This window comes from Narcine bancroftii, chromosome 3, assembly GCF_036971445.1.
Source record: "Narcine bancroftii isolate sNarBan1 chromosome 3, sNarBan1.hap1, whole genome shotgun sequence".
Taxonomy (NCBI): Eukaryota; Metazoa; Chordata; class Chondrichthyes; order Torpediniformes; family Narcinidae; genus Narcine; species Narcine bancroftii.
Window position 1 is genome coordinate 35,236,302 of NC_091471.1, and position 22,521 is coordinate 35,258,822.

The following is a 22,521-nucleotide window of genomic DNA, read 5'->3' on the forward strand; positions in this document are numbered from 1 at the left end:
TAGTATTGAAAAGACTCGGCAGCAATGCCCTCAATGCACATTCTTTTCGCTATTGCCACTTGCGTGGGGGTATGTCGTGTTGTCAGCGTGGGGGAGGTGTGCCTAGGGCCTGACTGGGACACTTGCATGGAGGTGAGTTGGGTTGCACTGAGTTTGAGTGGGACACTTGCATGGAGGTGAGTGGGGTTGCGGCAAGGGCCTGACCAGGACATTTGAGTGGAGGCGAGTCGGGTTGTCAGCATGAGGAAGATGCACTAAGACCCTGACCAGGTCATTTGCATGGAGGTGAGTCAGGCTGTGCTGAAGATCTGACTAGGACACGAGGATGAAGAGCCGCTCGCCTCTGGGGCGACTCTCCCAAAGTGTCTACCTGCTGAGTTAGAGTCTTTATTAGCACTAGGAATATTAGTAAGGCTTTATCTGTAAACTTGGGGGAGGGGGTTAATTATGACAGTGGCACAGTTAGCGTAGCGGCTAGTGCAACACTGTTCAGCGCCAGCGAATGGGGATTGAATTTAAATTTTGTAAGTTATGGGAATCACTTGATTAATGTGAACTTTATATAATGCAAGTCCACAATACTGATTTTTTTTCCAAATTAATTTTGCACTGTCTTTTGTCTTAAACGGTATATTCTTAATCCAGGTGCATTGTAAGAGTGAATCTCTGTAAAATTCAGATATCTGACATCCATGATCCCCAATCGGGATTTTACTGTAGAAGCTTTTTTTTATGCAGAGAATGGTGAACACTTGGTAAAAAAGCCATTGAGCTGTTACAGAAGAATGGATGAGTGGAATCAATGAAATATTTAGACACACCCTTTATAATTTGGCAAATTCTCTTTAATGGAACAAGTACATTTTAAATCTATCATCCTTGCTTATTCAAAGGCAAGATCTACCGTTTAATGAAAGGAAGACCTTGTATTTGTATAGAAGGATGATAGCTTAATTTTGCATCTCTCCAAGTAAGATAACATTGATCGCCAGTTTGGAATTGTCCATTTTACACCATTGCAAAGTTTCAAAAAACAGTCATGTGCATTTTTCTACACATTTAAATAACCAATAGTAAATGCCTTTAAAACGATTTGGAAGCAAGTTATTCAGGATAAGGCTACCAGTGATTTTTTTTTTCCACCAAAAACTACCTATTTCCCCATCTAAAACTCAAGCTTAATTCAGTTTGTTATTAGTATTTAGCAGTATCTTCAGTTTAAAAAAAAGCACTATCCAATCTGTCGAAAAGAAAATGTGTACCTCTGAGATAGCCAACCAACTGTGGCTTCTTTTAATTTTCCTCCTATCAAATAATTTTTCAACTTTGCCCTTCTAAAGGTGTGAATCCCTTCCTGGAGTTTAGGTATCATCCACTGCATGTTTGTGGACTTGAAGTTTTGATTTTAAATCCCACTAGAGCAATTGCAGAATTTAAATTTAGTTAAATAAATCAAACTGGAACAAAGAGGTCATATCAGTCATGATCAGAAAGCCCACAGATAAATCAAATAAATTTTTCCACAATTTGGCCCATATGTGACAGCAGGCTTCACAGTTATGTAATCAACTGTTTATTACTTCCTGAAATGGTCTCATAAACTTTTTGAGTGAAAGGCTGTTAGGGATTGTCGGCCATAGCAGAAATGCCCACATTTCTATGAAGGAATAAAAGAAACAGCTTGACAGTTTTTAGCCTAAACTCACTAGTCAGGTGCGCGCACTTGGCACAGTAGTTGTAAGGTGGCGAGGCCAACTTCTATCCAGAGCTCAGGTTGCAAGGTCAATTATGACACCTCCCACTAGAATAGAGGCCAGAATTAATCAACTCATTGTAGACAGGAGACTGTTCCAGGTCTGCATTGTTTCGGTACTCATGATGCTCAGATTGTCAAGAGCCCCGTTTATCAGTGAGAAAGAAAATGACCAGAGTTGACACTTTCTCTGTTACATCTATTCTAGTAGTTGTGACATTTGTCAAACAACTTGTAGCTACCAAAGTGTGAAACTGAAATAAAATAAATCCATTGATTTGTCCTGCAGAATAAAGAGGTTTCCAGAATTTGGTTTTGTTTTTATACTCCTAGCTTACTTGGTCATTTCAGAGTCCGAGAGGGACAACTAACTAACAAAATGTGGCTGGCTGTGATGTAATCTGCAAGTGAGAAAATATCCTGGAAGGGACTTTGAACAGCTTAAAAAGAAAAACAAGCTTATCATTGAGACAAAGAATCTTCGACCTTAAACACCAATCCTGCCCGCAGATGTGGGCTGACCTGAGTGTTTCCAGCACTTTGTGTTTATTCTAATCAACAGTAACTTAGTGACAAAAATATTAAAGTTCATACAACATTATTTACCATAATTCTTAATATCTATTTACTCCATTTAATATTGCTACTGCTTAAAATATAGATCTTTGTTTTCAGAAGTCTGCCTTTATACAAGTTACAGTAGGCATCATTTATCTGAGTCCTTGAATGGAATTGTGGGAATAAAACTAATCCACTCTGCAAATGTTCAGAGACATCATTTCTTTGCTTGGAACAGAATTCACCCTTAGATTAAATGAGATGAATAATAAGAACTGGAAGAAAAATGAATTTCTCTGCAATGGTGAGAGAATCCACTGCTGCTCAGACAGGGATCTTTTAACCTAACTGTTGGGTCACTTGCTTCAAGAAAATAAAACTCAGAAATTGATCCAGCCTTGAGCTCATCTTTCAAACTTATTGTTAATTCAAGAACAATTTACACAACTGTTCTGTACTGAAACCTACAATACACAAAATATTGCAGTAAATTCACCTAACTGGTGAATGTGCAGGACTGACTCATGACAGTGATAGGCAAATGAACGGTTCCCATTAGTTTGGCCTCATCCATTCAAAGGTATTTCATCTGCGAGGTGGCACACGTGCAAAATGGAAATGACCCTCAGTACTTTGGATTTAAGTGAATGATACAAGAGATCAGGTTGAAAGACTGAAGTCACCAAAAGCATAAGCCGAGGGACTGAATCCCCTTATACCTCAGCGTACCCGTGCTATTAGCAGACATTTGCCTTCTTGCAGAGAGCAAGGTTAGCGTAGTGGTTAGAGCAATGCTGTTATAGCGCCAGTGAACTTGGATCGAATCTGGCGCTGTCTGTGAGGAGACTGTACATTCTCCACATGTCTGCGTGGGTTTCCTCCCACCTTTCAAAATGTACCAGGGCTGAGGGTCAATTGTATGTAATTGAGTAGCACGAGGTTGTGGCCTGGAAGGGCTTGTTAGCATGCTATATGTCTAAAGTTTTTAAAAGACTGATTCAATGAGCATACTCCTGTACTTCACTACTTTTAGCCAAAAATATGAAACCAGAGAAGTGAATTAGGTCATTTATTGTTTGTTCACTCTTATTTGGAGGTTAAACATAACAAATATATATCATAAAAATAGTTGAACCAAATCTCCCCCCAAAAAATGCACTAACACTGATGTTATTTTGTCTAGCCATCCTGTTCCCTCTGCCCCCTCCAAAGCCCTCCAGCTTGTCAGCCTACAGGCTCTATTATGCCAATTACTATTGAGGATGCACATGCTGGGCTCCGCTACAAAACCACTACAATTATTTTTAAAATTAAATACTTGATGCCAGATGCCACTTTGTTCCAACATCTCTGGATAACAAGTACGAGCATAACTGATTCATCTCATTTTAACCCATAGGCAGGGGAGCCAAATCTAAAACTGTATCAACCTCTCCACCTTTGGTCACTCTTATGTAGAATCTCTCAATTACTTGGATTTTACCAGCAATGACTTAAAGGCATGGAGTGGAATGAGGAAGGAGAAAGGAAGAGACTCACAATGAAATCACAATTCCATTCTGATTGAGATTGATGCCTTAAAGATTTGGTATCATTTGGTGCAATGAAGAAACAGATAAATACATGAATAAATTCCAACAACAAGAGCTGGATTCTGTGACAGTAACTCAAATCACCAACTTTAATAATCTTCCATCTCTTGGAGACCAGCACATTGGTACTCTAACATCACAGAGCACCTATTGGCATAGTTGCTGTCCAGATCCAGTTCGTAACTGTGGATACAAGAAATCGACATGAAGCATTTTATTTGGCTTTGTATAAGTGTTAAATTATAACTCCCATGGTGACTTTGTGATATTTTACTATATTAAATGCGTTATAAAAACACATAGTAAAATAAATAAAGCAGACCTTTGCAGGTGCAAGTATGAACAGCTTTTCTGAATCTGGAAGTTACAAACTAGCATCTCAGATCTCCCTGGAAATGCTGAAGGAACCCAGAAATTTGCAATATAGGATTCTGGTTTTGGAATAATATCAGCTAAATAGAAAACTAGACCAGGCTGGCATACAAAAGATTTTCGTTATTTTGTCCATGGGCCTAAGAACCGGTCAAAATCTGAAGTAGAGACACACGAGATGCTAGAAATTTCTTCTGGAAATGAGTGATAGGAAGAGAGGGATGTTAACAAAGAGCACCATTCTCAGCGCAGAGAATTTCACACCAGGTTCTGCAGTGTGTGATTTATGGTAGCAGATGGTCAAACGCATTTTGTAAAGAGAATCCCTACACTTTCAAGTGTACAAGAAAGGGAAGACAAAGTTTGTAAAAAGGAGAGTTACAATTGCAATGTATTTGCAGTCACTCCACTCTGACCCCAACGTGATGTTCATATTCCACCCAAGATTCCAAACTTTATGCCTCTGCCTTTTAACACATCAAGTTCTCCACCTGTTTAAGTTTAAAAAATAATATTGAAATATTTGAACAAATATGGGAGCCTTACATGAAACACAATAGAGAAAACCTACCGGGGACATTCACTACCTAAATTAACGAAAGGAGAAGGAAATGAAAAGAATTGACTCAGTGGAATTTCTTGTTTATTTTTATTGAATGACAACATTGTTTGACTGGTTTAATGTATCTTAGATTTTGTACTTTATATGGATGGGGGGGGGAGGTAGGGTGGGTGGGATGGGAGGAGGGAGAAAATGACACTGTATATATTTGAAAAGGAAAATGTATGTATCATGGTCAATGTGGTTTATGGTGTGAAAAATAAAAAATTTAAAAAAAAAGTTCTCCAGCTGTTCTGGTGCACTACTTTTTCTCAAGTCCATCCGTACTCATCTAAACATTTGCTAGTGAGTTCCACATTCTAGACACCTTATTCTAAATTCTCTACTGATTTTTAATTTAATTTAAAAAAAAAATTAGGCATACATCACAGTAATAGGGCTCTTTCAGCCCAGCCTGTCCAATTACACCCAATTGACCTACAACCCCAGTACATTTTGGAGCGCAGGAGGAAACTAGAGCACCTGGAGGGAATCAATGCAAAGTGGGAAGAATACAGACAGACAGTGACAGATTCACACCCTGGTTTTTGGTGTTGTAACAGCATTATACTTAACTGCTAAGCTAACAGTGACACTCTTGTATACTTATGTCTGATCTGGTTACACCCAGAGAACAAAGTTGCTTATGCTTTTCCACAATTTGAAGTACCTCTCAAGTTATCTTTAATGAAAACAGAGTGTTCCAGCCTGTTATGTGTTTCCTATCATGTGGGATGAAAAAATGTGTTAAATGGAATTGACTCAGAACAAGCTGAGATCAAAATTTGAGATCAGGAGAATTACACACCACCTCAATCTGTCTCCCACTCAACTACTCAGCAAGGTACGGTATCACCTCTAGTTCAATGAAGAGTACAGAAAAAACGTGTCAGGAGCAGGTCCCAGGGACAGCTAGAGGTAAAGTGTCAACATACAAACACATTTGTGCTGATGAGTAAATATTTCCCCTCATGTAAGTGAGTGGTAGAATTGAGCAAACGAGAGGTTACTTGGAAATTGAGGAACCAGTGCCGACTCGATGGACCAAAATGGCCTCCTTCCACTTCGTAAGGAAATCGGGAATTTGCAGTCACATGAAGAATAACCAAAAAACAGCCCCAAAGAATGATTTCTGCTAGGGGAGTTGGGGACTGTGGATTTGTGAAGGGCAGGGACTACTTACACTCCTAATGGTACCGAATGAGCCTGTAATTACAGTCTTCAACAGTGGCATATTGTGGTTCACCTGCATTAAAAGAACAAACAAAGAGGTGGTTAAGGGCATTGAATTCTAGTTGTCTGATAGTGGGACCAGCAGTGATGACACTTATTGGCAGCAAATTAGAGTTGGAGAAGCAGAAGTGGGAACTATGCAATCCACCTACAAGAATAAGATGATTTAAAAAGTCTTGAAGTATTGATTTGACCTCAAGGTATTGCAGGCTACCAGTTCTGCACTGACAAGCTCAGAGAGTTTATTCCACACAGTAATCAGGCTCCTGAATTAACCCTCAACAGTGCATTGCTTTGTACTAATTAGTCTTTTATCATTGTAATTGTGCTCTCACCCTTCTACTTTACATGCGGTATGAACGTTGGAGTCAACCTGTTGGACTGGTTGCGGAAAAACCTTTCTCACACTGCCAGTTATAACGTGACAAATAAATTATAAATCATAAATACATGGCAGAACAGACTCGGTCCATTGGCCTAATTCTGCTCCTATGAACTATGATCTTAAAATTAAACTTCTGCTTTATATGACCAATTTTTCAAATTAATTCTTTGCAATCTTTATTTTAACTTCATTGTTCTTAGTTGTCCATTACATGGAAATATTATGACATTTCAATGTTTAGGAAATAATAAGGAAAATTAAATTCATTATAATTAAGAAGCTACAGAACTAGAAACAAAATACCAACATTGCAGGTCATCAGCGGAATCCCAACTGTTCCCCCCCCCCCCCCCACAGATACTGCCAGTCCTGACTGTTTATAATATTTACTGTTTTTTTAAAATTTCTATTATATAGAAAATATAAGGAGCCTTGGTTTTCAAGGGATATTTGGGAATTTGGTTCGGAGGAAGAGGGATGTGTACAATAAGTAGAGGTAGCAGGGAATAAATGAGGTGTTTGAGGAATTTAAGGAAGTGTTAAAAAAAATCTTAAGAAATAAATTAGAAAGGCTAAAAGGAGATAAGAGGCTGCTCTGGCAGGCAAGGTAAAAATAAATCCAACGTGTTTCTACGGGTACATTAAAAGTAAAAGAATAGTGAGGGATAAAATTGGGACCCTTGAGGATCAGAGGGGTAGGCTTCATGAGCAGTCAGAAGAGATGGGGGAAATTTTAAATGATTTCTTCAGCATTTACTAAGGAAAGGAATATTGAGTCAGGTGAAGTAAGAAAAGTGAGTAATGAGGTCATGGATATTATACAGATTAATGAGGAAATAGTATTGGCTATTTTAAAGAGAATCAAGGTGGATAAATCTCCAGGTCTTGACAAAATATTCCATAGGACCTTGAAGGAGATTAGTGTAGAAATAGCAGGGACTCTGACAGAACTATTTAAAATGTCATTAGCCACGGGTGAGATGCTGGAGGATTGTTCCACTGTTTAAAAAAGGCTCTAAAAGTAAACCGGGTAATTATAGGCCAGTAAGTCTGATGTCTGGCGTTGTCTCCGCTCCATCCTCAACATTCATTGGAGCGCTTTCATCTCTAACGTCGAAGTACTCGAGATGGCAGAGGTCGACAGCATCGAGTCCACGCTGCTGAAGATCCAGCTGCGCTGGGTGGGTCACGTCTCCAGAATGGAGGACCATCGCCTTCCCAAGATCGTGTTATATGGCGAGCTCTCCACTGGCCACCGTGACAGAGGTGCACCAAAGAAAAGGTACAAGGACTGCCTAAAGAAATCTCTTGGTGCCTGCCACATTGACCACTGCCAATGGGCTGATATCGCCTCAAACCGTGCATCTTGGCGCCTCACAGTTTGTCGGGCAGCAACCTCCTTTGAAGAAGACCGCAGAGCCCACCTCACTGACAAAAGACAAAGGAGGAAAAACCCAACACCCAACCCCAACCCACCAATTTTCTGCAACCGCTGCAACCGTGTCTGCCTGTCCCGCATCGGACTTGTCAGCCACAAACGAGCCTGCAGCTGACGTGGATATTTACCCCCTCCATAAATCTTCGTCCACGAAGCCAAGCCAAAGAGAGAGAAGAAGAGAAGAGAATGTTGAAGTAGTGAAATGGGAGATGCCAGAGAATAGTGGTGGAAATTTGCTTGTCAACTTGGAGGCTGGTGACTATTGTTGTTTGTCATGTATATTAATGATCTGGATGATAGGGTTGTAAATTGGATTAGTAAGTATGCAGATGATACTAAGATTGGTGGTGTTGTGGACAGCAAGGAAGGTTTTCAAAGCTTGCAGTGGGTTATAGCCCAGTTAGAAGAGTGGGCTGAAAGATGGCAGATGGAGTTTAATATTGATTGATACCTGTGAGGTTTTACATTTTGGTCGGAATAATCAACAACGGTCACATGGTAAACAATTGAGGAGTGCAGTAGAACAAAGGGGTTTAGGAATTCTGGTAGATAATTCCCTGAAACTGGAATCACATGTAGATAGGGTGGTGAAGAAAGCTTTTGGTATGTTGGCCTTCATAAATCAAGAGTATTGAGTACAGGAGTTGGGTTGTCATGTTGAAGTTGTATAGGGCATTGGTAAGGCCAAATTTGGAATATTATGTGCAGTTTTGGTCACCAAATTACAGGAAGGACATCAACAAAATAAAGAGAATGCAGAGGAGATTTACAAGAATGTTGCCTGGTTTTCAGGGTTTGAGTTAAAGGGAAAGGTTAAACAGGCTCATACTTTACTCTTATACAAGATTGAGGGGTGATTTGATAGAGGTATTTAAAATTATGAGGGGGACAGATAGAATTTTTCCATTGAGTCGTGGAGATTCAAACAAGATTAAATAGATTGAGATTGAAAGGGGAAATGTTTAGAGGAAACATGGGGGAATTTATTCACAGAGGGTGGTGGGAGTTTGGAATGAGCTTCGGCCGAAGTGGTAGATGCGGGCTCGATTTTACATGGACAAGAGGGTATGGAAGTTTATGGAATGGGTGCAGATCATTGAGACTAGGTGGGAGAAGGTGTTCAGCATGGTCTCTAAGGGCTGAACTGGCTTTTTTCTGTGCTGTAATAATTATATGGCTATAAATAAAGTCAGTTCCATTCGTGTTAAAACTATGCTCCCAATATGAAAGGAAGTGCAACTTGAAATAGCGAAATCAAATCAGAATTGCAAAGAATTATTTTGAAAAACTGCAAACATGATGCAGAACAGAGTGTGGAATCAACTATGTGGGTCCCATATTGTGTTCCCCATATCAGGTTTCTTCACCACCATCTCCACCCTGGGAATGAAATGCTCTACTATCAGATCACTTACAGCTGATACCCACTTTGTCTCAAAATAATAGTTCACTACCCACTCATCATCACTCCCATTGCCAAAAATAATAATACAAGAACACGAGACTTAAAAGCAGTCTCGAGAGAACTGATTGAATAAGAATGTCTACTTACTTGCTAAATTCTCGGGGTTTGGTAGAGGCATACGTCTGAGAAAACAAAAGGAAGATTGTGAAGCTTCTCCCTCATAAGGCCAAAATAACTCTGCAGATGATGACATTCTCACAATGTAATATCTCACTGAGATAAGAATAAAGAAATGAAGAATACACTTTTTGCACATCAGCCTCAGTTCTTTGTGCTGAATTAGGCTTTCGTGGTTTCTCTGTTTTCTCAAAATTTAAAAAAACCTCCTTATTTCCATTCTTTCTATAAAGCAATGTACTGAAAAAATAATGCTATGTACGCAAAAAGAGAACCTCAATAATAGATGTAAAAACACAAAAGGTCAAACCGTGTACTTTATGTAACCATATAACCATTTACAGCGCGGTAACAGGCCATGTCGGCCCTTCGAGTCCGCTCCGGTTCATTTGAACAATTCCACTAGCTCAACCCTCCCGCTCTCAGCCCAGATACTAAAGATAAAGATACATAATCAACGTTTCAGGCTTGAGCCCTTCATCAAGGTATGGAAAAATGGTGGCAGGTGGGAGGGGTTGGGGGAAGTAATAGGAGGATAAGGGAAGGAGGGCTCAGGAACAAGCAGGCAGAGGAGAGATGCCTGGGTGAATACATAGGAACATAGGAAGTAGGAACAGGAGTAGGCCAAAAATGGCCCATCGAGCCTGCTCCGCCATTCAATACGATCATGGCTGATCTAATTTATGGCCTAACTCCACCTACCTGCCTTCTCCCCATATCCCCTAATTCCTCTATCATATAAAAATTTATCTAACCAAATTTTAAATATGTTTAATGAGGAACCTCAACCACTTCCCTGGTTAGAGAATTCCAAACATTCACTTCTCTCTGGGAAAAACTATTTTTCCTCATCTCTGTCCTAAATCTACTCCCCCGAATCTTGAGACTGTGTCCTCTCGTTTTAGTTTCCCCGGCCAGCTCAAAAAGCCTTCCTACATCTATCCTATCCATACCCTTCATAATCCTATATGTTTCTATAAGATCTCCTCTCATTCTTCTGAACTCGAGCGAATACAATCCTAGATGATTTAATCTTTCATCATAAGTCAACCCCTTCATCCCAGGGATCAACCTAGTAAACCTCCTCTGGACCGTCTCCAAAGCCAGTATATCCTTCCTCAAATATGGAGACCAGAACTGGACACAGTACTCCAGGTGCGGTCTCACCAGTACCTTATACAGTTGCGACATTACCTCCCTACTCCTGAATTCAATTCCTCTAGCGATGAAGGCCAACATTCCATTTGCCCTCTTAATAACCTGCTGCACCTGCAACCTAACTTTTTGCCATTCATGCACAAGCACTCCCAAGTCCCTCTGCACAACAGCATGCTGTAGTTTTTCACCCTTTAAATAATATTCAGCTCTTTTATTTTTCTTGCCAAAGTGGATAACCTCACACTTACTAACATTGTACTCCATCTGCCAGACCTTTGCCCACTCAGCCAGCTTAACTATATCCCTCTGCAGACTCTCCACATCCTCATTACAATTTGCTCTTCCACTCAATTTGGTGTCATCCGCTGTAATGGAGGATTAAAACCATGTACCCAGATGCTTTTTGCTTATGTGGAACTGACGACACTGGGTCCACACGCAGGTCACCTTACTTTCAGAACTAGCAGATGTAATTAAACTCAGCCATGGGGACTTATCTGAAGATACACTTTGAAATGGAATTCCACTGTGAGGCCCAGGGAAAGCAGTTGTCAAATGCAACACTCTGATATTGACGAATTGGTCACAACCTGTCTTGCTCGAGAAGTTTTAATAAGTCTTTGTATCTACGAGATAAACCAGGAAATTATAACATCCTGGTTCCATAATAATTAATCTTCTAAATTGTAGAATGTAATGTTCAGTTTTGATTTTGGCTGACAAATATTAGAAGGAGTAGGCGCATGATTAATTGTTTTTGGGGTATATAAGCCTGTGGTCCTGCTGCTGAAGTTTAGACTCTCCGAGGGGTGGGAACACCCCTTGTCAAGAAGGAAGAACAGCCAGAGTCCGAGCAACGTCCCGGTCGGGGGAGGTGGAGAAGCTGCTACCGGCGCCCTGACAACCTACTACAAGTGTACAGTCGTTGCCTCGCTTTGGCAGTTGGGACCAGTCCAAGCGTTGATAAGTATAGTTGGAAAGGGCTTGCATATTGTAGTGTGAAATCAGCTTTTAAATTAGTAATAAACTTTTGTATAAACTGAACTGCTCTCGGTGTGTGTGTCTATTTTCTTTCGGTAGCTCAAACACTGTGACCAATCTAAAATGAACAAAATGAGAGGTATAAGTTTACCCAAGACAATTGGCGCTGCGAGCAGGATTGGTCTCAAGATGTTTCGCCGAAAGAAAGAGGTGAGCCCTGAGCAGTTCTTGATTCCTGGATGGACTTCCAAAGACGATGGGTTTGGCATGTTGGCCAATATCCTGTCTTTGTTGGGACCACCCATTAGTTGGGATGAGAAGTTAGACTCATCAAGTGCACCTCTGGGAGAGCGGGTTGCCACTCTCCTTCGAGAAAGTAAATTTCCTGATAAAAAGGGAACGCTGACGAATGGTTTTTGGTTGCTGGCCACAGCATTACGCCACTCCGTTCAGCGTGAAGCAGAATTAATTCAAAGAGAAGTAGAATCTCAGTGCAAAAGAAAGCAATTAGAGGAGGAGCTAGAAGTCCTGCGACAATGCTGTTCCATGATGAGCGAGATTGTTCGCACCAGTCAGGACAGAGCCAAAGAATGGGAAGATAAGCATGTCCAAATGATTTGCCGTAATATTAAACTCCGGCAGCAGCTCTGTGCAGGTAAGGAAAGGCATGGAGTAGAACCCGATCCATATCGTATTCATGCCATGATAAGGAATGGTGACGATCCTGATGTAATTGAGGATTGGGATGGGAATATCTGGAATGACAATGGTAATAATACAGATACTCCTCAGCATGTGTCTAACATACTACCCTCTCCATCTGCTGTTCACGCCCGCCCTATAAGGCAGCAGATTTCCCAAACAGACAGAAGGGGGGATGATGTAAGGGTAGAGATGGAAGGGATAGATACCCCGGTTTCCCATGTGGACCCAGGGGAAAATACCCAAACCCCTGCTTATGCTCTATGGCCTACTCCCTCTGTTGGATGGCCTCCACCTCCTCCCCTAGACTGGGTGGAGGACCCTGTGAGCCAAAGTGGGAACAGGGGTCGGAAGGAGTCAATGATCCGTGATTTCTCTGTAAAAGAGCTGGCTGCTATTGGAGATCGATTTAGGCAAAAAGCAGGGGAACATCATCCCCAGCTGCTAAGTCCGCCTGGCCCAGCTGTGCTTTCTGCTCCCACTGCTGCTTCTATCGAGCTGGCTTCTCCTGCTCCAGTTACTCATGATGAGGTAAAACAATGGGTTAAACAGGCTCTTAAAGATAACAATAGCATGTGGTCCTGGAAGCCCCCGAACCCTTCTGAAGCCTGAAGGTGTGGGCAGGATTCCCGTGTCTACTCCATCGAGACACGGCGCACACACGGGGATCCGCGGCCCTACATACCGTTAACAATCCACTGGGGTGGGGGTAATGATCGCCAATACTTGGCTTTGGTCGACACCGGTGCAGAGCACTCGGTGATTCCTGGTAATCCCGACCTCTGGACTGGACCGGCCTTTCGAATAGAGGGGTTGGGAGGAGCGGTCACCCTGGCAAAGGAAATAAAAGTCTGTGCCATGGTGGGTGATAGCCCTTCCCCTGTCTGGTTACATGCCCTGGTGGCTGCTACTGACGAGTGTATCCTGGGTATTAATATGTTGGCCGGTATGGCCCTTAATACTAGCCAAGGGGGATTTGAATTTGGAATTCGAACTATTACAAAAAAACTAGTAGTGGGTCAGGTTAAGTGGGATCCTGTGATGGTGCCAGCCCCCATGAAACCAGTGTGCATTCCACAATATCGTCTCCCTGGAGGGCAGGAAGAGATTACTGCCACCATCGATGCTCTGCAAGAAGAAGGGGTAGAGAGGCCCGCAACGTCGCCCTTTAATAGCCCTGTTTGGCCGGTCCAGAAGCCGGACGGCTCCTGGAGAATGACAGTTGATTATCGTTTTTTGAACAAACATGCCCCACCACTTGCTTCAGCAGTTCCGGACATTGTCACCCTTACTGAAAACATTGCTACTGGGAACTCAGGAACATGGTATGCTGTCATTATTCTTGCTAACGCCTTCTTCAGTATTCTTATAGCTGAGGACTCACAGGATCAGATCGCCTTTACCTGGAAGGGGCACCAGTATACCTTCACCCACCTTCCAGTATCGCCTTCCCTCTCAATTCACCATTATATTGATGATGTGGCCTCCTGGAGCCTCTGGCAGAAACAAGAGGGTCGCCGAGTCCCACTGGGATTCTGGTCACGTACCATGCCTGAGGCTGCCACTCGTTATTCTGTTTTTGAACAACAGTTACTAGCCTGTTACTGGGCCCTGCTAGAGACTGAAAGAATGACAGGTGATGCAGATGTTCAATTGCGACCTGCACTTCCTATAATGAATTGGGTCCTGGCTAATAATGCTAATCTAAAGATCGGGCGGGCTCAGCAGTCTTCTATTGTTAAATGGAAGTGGTATATTCAGAGTCGTGCGACCAGAGGGCCTGAAGGGGTGGGCCGCGTACACGAACAGGTGGCTTACCATCCCAGGTCAGGAACTCACTTATCGGAGGAGGGGGATGGTGGCTCCAGTCAGTATGCTGAGTTGAAGGCAGTCACTTTACCACTAGATCCCCATGATCACCCTCTTCGCCTGTTTACTGATTCCTGGGCTTTGGCTAATGGACTTGTGGTATGGATGCCTGATTTGCAAAAGAACAACTGGATGATACATGACCGCCCAGTATGGGGCAAAGAGTTGTGGCAGCTGTTGTGGGATGCTTCCCACCATCGTGAGATAACCGTTTATCACGTTGATGCCCATACCAATATGGCGACTAACATGGCTCAACATAATGCAGTAGCAGATCAGCTTGCCACTATCAGCTGTGCTGATACCGTCCCCCTGGCTCGATGGGCACATGAACAGAGTGGTCATTTGGGGGAGAAGGGATCAGCTATGTGGTCCCGTACACATGCTTTATCCGTCCATCAGGATGATGTCCGCATGGTCGTACGTACATGCCCAGAATGTCAGCTTGTGAAGTTCCATACCATTCCACCTGGTCCACATGGCCGAATAAAACGGGGTGCTCACTCAGCTGCGGTCTGGCAAATTGATTACATAGGCCCCATGCTAGACTGTATGGGTAAATATTACATCCTAGTAATGGTTGACACCTTTTCGGGCCTGGTTTTTACTTTTCCCACCAAGACGGCTGACCAAGCTAGCACTATCCAAGGACTAAACCATTTGATTTATCGTTATGATGTTCCAGAGGAGATTCACTCTGATAATGGCTCGCACTTCTCCGGGAAAGCAATCTGTGATTGGGCAAATGACAACGGTATTTTATGGGTCCACCATATTCCTTATTACCCGCAGGCTGCCGGGTTAGTTGAACAAATGAACGGCTTACTGAAGGAACAAATTCGTTTGGAAACATCACTGGGGACCCAGAAGGGATGGTGCCATGTGCTGCAGCAGGCAGTCGACAATTTGAATCATCGCCCTTTAAAAGGAGGTACACCTTTCCACTGACTTCTTCACGCTCCTGAATTACAGCCTATTCCAGAGGAAAAACAGTCATTGCCCCCCATCCCCGAACTAGAGAATGTTGGACAAAAGGTATGGGTGGCACCACCAGGTAGTGGCCCTCCTGTAAAAGGGGAAATAGTGACACCTGCCCAGGGTAACACTCGGTGGGTAGCTATTGAGGGACAGGATGATTTAGTCTGTTTAAACACTGAACGCTTATGGTATCGTGAGTGACATGTGTCAGGCTTCTTTGTTCCAGGTTCTCCATTTTACACTCCTGGTGATCTGGCTTAACAGCTGCTTTGATGCCAGCAATTGGATTTGTAATGTCGAGGACGTTCCAAGGGAGTTCCCCGTGGGAAACACGGTCCGATGCATTACACCAAGGAAGTCCTCGGTCACCAGCCTCAAGTGCAGCTTATATAAATATGTTATTGTTCAGCATGTTTCAAAATCTGTTCGTGAGCTCCAGTACCTGAGTCTTGTGGCCAACAAGGATAATTTGAGCCTTGGTTGGAATCCTTTCTCATGGCTAACTGCTACATTTGGGGGGGTGGGCCACACTATCCTCCGTTGGTTGCTCGCGTCATTGCTTATCTTTGTAATTGTTGTTTTGATTTCTCTTTTTTCGCTCCCTCTGTACTCAAATACTGGTTAGGCCTCGCAAATGACAGATTGTGACCAAGGGGTGGGATGTAATGGAGGATTAAAACCATGTACCCAGATGCTTTTTGCTTATGTGGAACTGACGACACTGGGTCCACACGCAGGTCACCTTACTTTCAGAACTAGCAGATGTAATTAAACTCAGCCATGGGGACTTATCTGAAGATACACTTTGAAATGGAATTCCACTGTGAGGCCCAGGGAAAGCAGTTGTCAAATGCAACACTCTGATATTGACGAATTGGTCACAACCTGTCTTGCTCAAGAAGTTTTAATAAGTATTTGTATCTACGAGATAAACCAGGAAATTATAACATCCTGGTTCCATAATAATTAATCTTCTAAATTGTAGAATGTAATGTTCAGTTTTGATTTTGACTGACAAATATTAGAAGGAGTAGGCGCATGATTAATTGTTTTTGGGGTATATAAGCCTGTGGTCCTGCTGCTGAAGTTTAGACTCTCCGAGGGGTGGGAACACCCCTTGTCAAGAAGGAAGAACAGCCAGAGTCCGAGCAACGTCCCGGTCGGGGGAGGTGGAGAAGCTGCTACCGGCGCCCTGACAACCTACTACAAGTGTACAGTCGTTGCCTCGCTTTGGCAGTTGGGACCAGTCCAAGCGTTGATAAGTATAGTTGGAAAGGGCTTGCATATTGTAGTGTGAAATCAGCTTTTAAATTAGTAATAAACTTTTGTATAAACTGAACTGCTCTCGGTGTGTGTGTCTATTTTCTTTCGGTAGCTCAAACACTGTGACCAATCTAAAATGAACAAAATGAGAGGTATAAGTTTACCCAAGACATCCGCAAACTTGGCTACACCACATTTTGTCCCCTCCTCCAAGTCATCAATGTAAATGATGAACAGTTGTGGGCCTAACTCTGACCCCTGCGGCATCCCACTTACCACTCTCTGCCAACCTGAAAAACTCCCATTTATCCCGACTCTCTTCCTGTCAGACAACCAATTTTCAATCCAGGCCAATATACTTCCCCGGACTCCACTTTCCTGTAACTTACTGATAAGTCTCTTGTGCAGCACCTTATCAAACACTTTCTGGAAATCCAAATATACAACATCAACCTGTTCTCCTCTATCCACCGCACTCATTATATCCTCAAAGAATCCTAACAAGTTTGTCAAACAAGATCTTCCCTTACTAAAACCATGCTGCGTCTGCCTGATTGAACCCTTACGTTCCAAAAGTTTCACTATTTCATCTTTAATGACGGCTTCAAGCATTTTTCCAACTACAGACGTCAAGCTAATTGGCCGATAATTTCCAGTCTTCTGCCTACATCCCTTCTTAAAAAGAATAGAGAGGGAAGGGGGTGGAAAGCTAAGGAAAAGTAGACAAGCGGAAAGGGAATGGTGGGAGAATGGAAGGTAGGTTAGCAGAAACAGGAGAGATCAATGTTAATGCCATCTGGCTGGAGAGTGCCCAGATGATAAATCAAGTGTTGCTCCTCCAATTTATGGGTGGTCTTGGATAGGCCATGAGAATGGGATGCAGAACTGAAATGGTTGGCCACTGATGTGGACAGAGTGAAAGTGCTCCCAGCGATCTCTCAGTCTCCAATGTAGCAAAGGCCACAAAGGGTATCCGCAGTTAATCAATCCCGCGGATACACAAATAAAGTGTCGCTTTACTTGAAAGGCCTGCACAGGGCCCCAGATTGTGAGGGAGGAGGTGCTGGCACAAGTGTACAGTTTCCTCACCCCTTGTCCCCTGCAACTATTCTCACAATTTCTCTATTTCTGCCACATCTGTTCCCAAGATGGTCTTCCAGTCCAGATAATCTGAAATGTCCACCTTCTTTCACAAACGGGACTTCCCCTCCACCTTCATCAACTCAGCTCTCACACGCATCTCCTCCATTTTCACTGATCTGCCCTCGCCCTCTCTGCCCCCAGGTGGAACAAATACAAAATTCCCCTTATCCTTACGTCCCACCCCAGCAGCCTCTGCTTTCAATTTCCAGCATCATCAACATAATCCCAACATAATCAGACACATCTTCCCCTGTCCTTCCCTCTCTGCCTTCTGTAGGGACCCTTCCCTCCATGGTTTCCTCGCACACTCATCCCTCCCCACCAATAGACCCTGGCACCTTCCCCTGTGGCCACAGAAGGTGCAACACCTCCTCCCTCACCACAGTTCGGGGCCCCAAACCAGCCTTTCAAGCGAAGCCACACTTTACATGTATCCGGTGCTCCCTTTGTGGCCTTCTCTTCATCGGAGAAACTGGGCGCAGACTGGGAGATCGCTTCGCTGAGCACCTTCGTTTTGTCTGTGGCTGGGCTCTCACTAACATCAACTTCTCTGGTCTCCGCTAACCTACTCTCCATTCTCCCTCCCTTCTCTTTCCACTTGTCTTCTTTCCCTTAGCTTTCCACCCCCTCCCCTATCTATTCACCCAGCCATCTCTCCTCCCCCTCCTTGCTCCTGTGCCCTCACTCCCTTATTCACCTATCACCTCCTGCCTGTGGGACTTTGCTCCTCCCCCACCCCTCCCCTTGCCATTTTGTTCAGATGCCATCATTTTCCCATTCCTTGATGAAGGGCTGGAGCCCAAACACTGGCTATGTATCTTTATTTTTGCTACATAAAGTACATTGTTTGACCGGCTGAGCTTCTTCAGCATTGTGTTTTTACTTCAACCACGTTGTGTGCAGACTTTCAGGCATGGACTAGTGGGGCCAAACTGGCCTGTTCTGTGTTATATGGTTATATGTTATATGGTTAAGTGTTGGATATGTATACTTGTACCAGTCCATATGGAAGATGGGGGTCCCACTGCACCCAGTTCCATTTGGCCTATCTGATACTGTGGAATAGCTGATAGGGCAAAATAATTCTGGTGATCTTTCAAACACCCCAGAGGTACAGCAACGGGTTTCAGCAGGGATGCCATCACACCCCCTTCCAGGAATGGTACCTGCCTCATTAAAAGAGGCTCTCACTAAGCAGCCCCTGCCATAATGATAGGACACACCAGTGGAGGAAAAGTATGCTTTGTGTGAACTGTCTGGGATGGAAAAACATTCGGCAGCAGTGATTGTGAAAACAAATGGAATTGGGTAGAGCCTATTCATAACCTTACAGATAAAGGGGACCTCGTCACTAATTGGGCTGGGATCATCAATTAAACAAGCCAGATTCCCTGTGAATCTGTGGATGGGAAGTGAGGATAATTTCACTGCTAATAATGGCACCTATTTTATTTATGAGTCTCAAGCTCCTGCGCAACTGGACTGGGTCCTGCTACCTAGGATATGTTGTCCCCTACACACATCATGCGAATGATCTACAGACACACTCATTTGGTCCTGAGACAAAATGCATGGGAAACCGGTACAGTTGAATGATTTTTTTTTTTGCCCTTATGGCCCTCCCACTGAGATGATTAGATTATTGCATGAGCTTAACAGTCTGGCCTCCATCTTAAAGCAGGTAGACAATGACACAGCAGAGACTATACAGAAATTATATGATGAAATTAAGAATGATCGACCTCCAGAATAAGATGGCCCTCGATTAATTGCCAGCAGAGAAGGGAGGCATTTGTGCCTTGATCGGCAAGGAATGTTGAACTTATTTTCCCAATCATTTGGAAAATATTACCAATTGATTAACTACCTAAGGGTACAGGCTATCAGTCTTTAGGTACACACTTTGAAGGGATGGTGGAAATAATTTGTGGCATTGGGTTTCAGGCCAAGGGACTTGGCTTTCACATGGGACATTGACGGTAGTAATTATTTGTCTTATTATTTGCTGTTGTCAAAATATGTTGCCAAGCAATTTTTAAAAAATACTTTATTTTAATCTTGTGGTCAAACATGTATCGAGAAATAACCATTACTTAAATACATAAATTGAAATGAAAAAAATCAATGGTACAAGTTGATCTACATCCATCACGTTAGGAAACATCTCAGCATTCACCCTCTCAATCCTTTTAGAAATTTTTATCTTTCTATACCTTTGGAATTTTCTATCTCAGAGGCTGCAAAAGTAAATCACTGAATATATTCTCAGCTAAGGGGGATAAGGTTCTTGGTCTACTAAGGAGATGAAGGCTACGAGAAACAGGCAAGCAAAAAGAGAGCAAGCTACAGCCAAATCTGCATCAGTCTTGATCTTACTGAATCGATTGAGGAGGTTGTTCAATCCTGATCAGCGTCAGGTTTGTGCCTTGGTGATTTGATGAAATGTGGATAAATAATGCTCTTGCCTAAAAGAGCCACCTTTAACTTGCTATGTATAGCTCTTACCTTGGGTTTGCAGGAACTCGGTTCTGAGGCAGCCCTCTCTGTCCGCTGTAATAGTTCTCATATAGGATGAGGGCTGAAGAAGAGAAATAGAAATATCACAGACTGTTGTAATAAACCAACATTAATCATTCTTTAAATGTCCTCATTGCTGAGATGTTGCACCACAACCTTGAATGGTTTTGCCTGGAGACCTGCACCCAGAATTCCATCCATCTTAATCTATGTCTACTAAGCACCATAGCTGCCAGGGAGAGTCGCGATTTTGTTTTTCTGAAGGAAGCACTGCTCACAGTAAAATGTCATTTCAATGATGGCTCATTTTCCAAGCTTGCTTCTCTTAAAAACACTATTCGTCCAAAGGTGCTCAATCTCACCATACAACGGTTCCGTGGTCCGATGCAACTCAACTTACCACTAGAATTTAATCCTTCCCTCTAATATGTACAGGCGTCAAATTATAGATAGTGATCAGTGGCTAAAATGTGGTCATTTATGATCACTCTCTCCCTTAACCTAAGGACACCTGACAGTCATGCTTCTCTTGCACTTCATTCAGTGAAGTAATCACTGCTTCTCTGCAAACCCAGCAGTTAATTCAAGAGCAGATCAGTCACTGTTGTACATGACTGAGGTCCTTTCAGCTGTGTTTTAAATGGGCAATTGCATCCACAGTTCTAGGCCTTGAGAATGTTTGGATCTCACCAAGTCCACTGGGTCACAGTTTCTATCCCAAGTTGGTTCACAGGCTCCTGCTGGAAAAGACCCTTCTACCTGGTGGTGTGTCTCCAGTTCTTTTCAAGTCAATGAAGAAGTCAAGGTCCTTCTGGATGTTACACTGTTCCAACACCTTCCGTATTTCTTCGTACATCTGAGGAGGAAGCAAAAAGAAAGATAAAGGCAACAAAAGGAAGAAAATAAGCATGAATCCCCAGAAGACAAGCCATCAAATGGTGGTGTTGCCATAGCTGCTGTAATGCCAGTCCTGTTGCTGGTTCAGACCCATAGAGAGCAGAGAGTGGAGACACAGAGCTCCCCCGCAGCGTCTTACCACCCAATCCTACTGCCGACAGCTCTGTAGAAGCTAAAGGAGCCAACAGTATTCTGTATAAAATCTTGCAACCACAGGGTCCGGAGTGGCAGTGCTTGTACTCCGCAGCAACCAGAAAAGGTTGCAGACCACAGGGGAATAGTGGACTGGAGGAGGGCACTAGTAACAGGGAGAATGCCACCCCAACCCCACCCCCATTGAGAAGGAGAAGCAGAGGAGACGACCCCAAGGATGGTGATCATGGTGGCAGACCAGCGAAGGACTCTGTGGCTGAAAGACACACACAAGTAGCAAACTATTGGCGAACCCGCACAGGCCACGGGTTGCTGGCGGCTCAAGGTCAAAGGACTCACACCAGGCTGAGGAATGCTGGAGACTTGCTCATGAGTACCAGATATCAGAACCTGGATTCAAGAGGATGAGGGCAAGGAGGATTCCCAAATGGCCCTGGGCACTGAAGGCTTGTTCATCATGTCAGAGGTTTGGATCTAGGCTTGGGTTGTCAATGGTTTGAACGGAACTGAAGTTTTGTGCAAGCTGCAGAGGCTGCAGGAGAGCTGGAGGCAGATCCGCGGACACTTGGACTCTTCAGGAGGTGGTGGGGGGGGGGTGAGAATTTATTTCTCAGATTGTAAGGGGCATCAGGCAGACCAAAGGCAATTCCGTGCAATATTACATTTCATGATAATAAATAGTATCTGATCTGAATTGATCTGAAAACCGAGGTCCAACTTCTTGCCCTATCTTTTATCACCTCTTACATTGCTCAACCTTGCAACCAAGATGTTTATAAAATAAAAATACTAATAATACTGGAAAAAAACTAAAAACAGCAACTGTGGAGAAAGAAATTGAGTTAATGCTTCAGATGAGTGACTCAAAAGATCTCCTCAGGACACTTCTTCCTTTTAATCTTGTTGCTATATCCTATAGGACTACACATACATCCCAAATTTTGCCACAGCTAATTCTTTTTTAAAAGGCCAAGATTAACCTTATTACACTGGTGGTTTATAACTTTGTTTCTCTCTCCATGGGTGCTGCCAGACCTACTGGAAGAAAATTGTCTTTCTTTTTGGTAGCAAGAATAAATCTATTGTAATGCAAGAGCTTAAGAAATAGGAACAGAAGCAGTTCAAATGGCTCCTCTGATCTTCAATAAAATCATGGATGATCTAATCTTTTCCTCAACCCCACTCTCCGGCTGGACAAACCTCTCAGCCATTACAAATATTTTAGTGGTAAAACCTATGATCGTGCTGGGTTTTAAAAGAGTAGAACAGCTGGAGATGGGCAGGAAACAGAATCAGATGTGGTGGTGGTTATTTTCTGAGCCAAGTAGAAAAGCATCTGTAAGAGA

The 22,521-nt window shown here is 43.1% G+C and overlaps 1 protein-coding gene across 1 annotated transcript in view; it reads right to left on the reverse strand.

Annotated features, from left to right (window-relative positions):
• Positions 1–823: 823 nt before the first annotated feature.
• Positions 824–22,521, reverse strand: part of pstpip2 (proline-serine-threonine phosphatase interacting protein 2) — a 210,050-nt gene continuing 188,352 nt past the window's right edge. The window contains exons 11-15 of the mRNA XM_069923777.1: positions 20,885–20,981; positions 20,114–20,186; positions 9,485–9,519; positions 6,060–6,122; positions 824–4,086 (exon numbers count right to left, since the gene is read on the reverse strand). Coding sequence (XP_069779878.1) covers positions 6,064–6,122; positions 9,485–9,519; positions 20,114–20,186; positions 20,885–20,981 — 264 coding nt within the window. The 3' untranslated portion in view covers positions 824–4,086; positions 6,060–6,063. The remainder of the gene's footprint in view (positions 4,087–6,059; positions 6,123–9,484; positions 9,520–20,113; positions 20,187–20,884; positions 20,982–22,521) is intronic.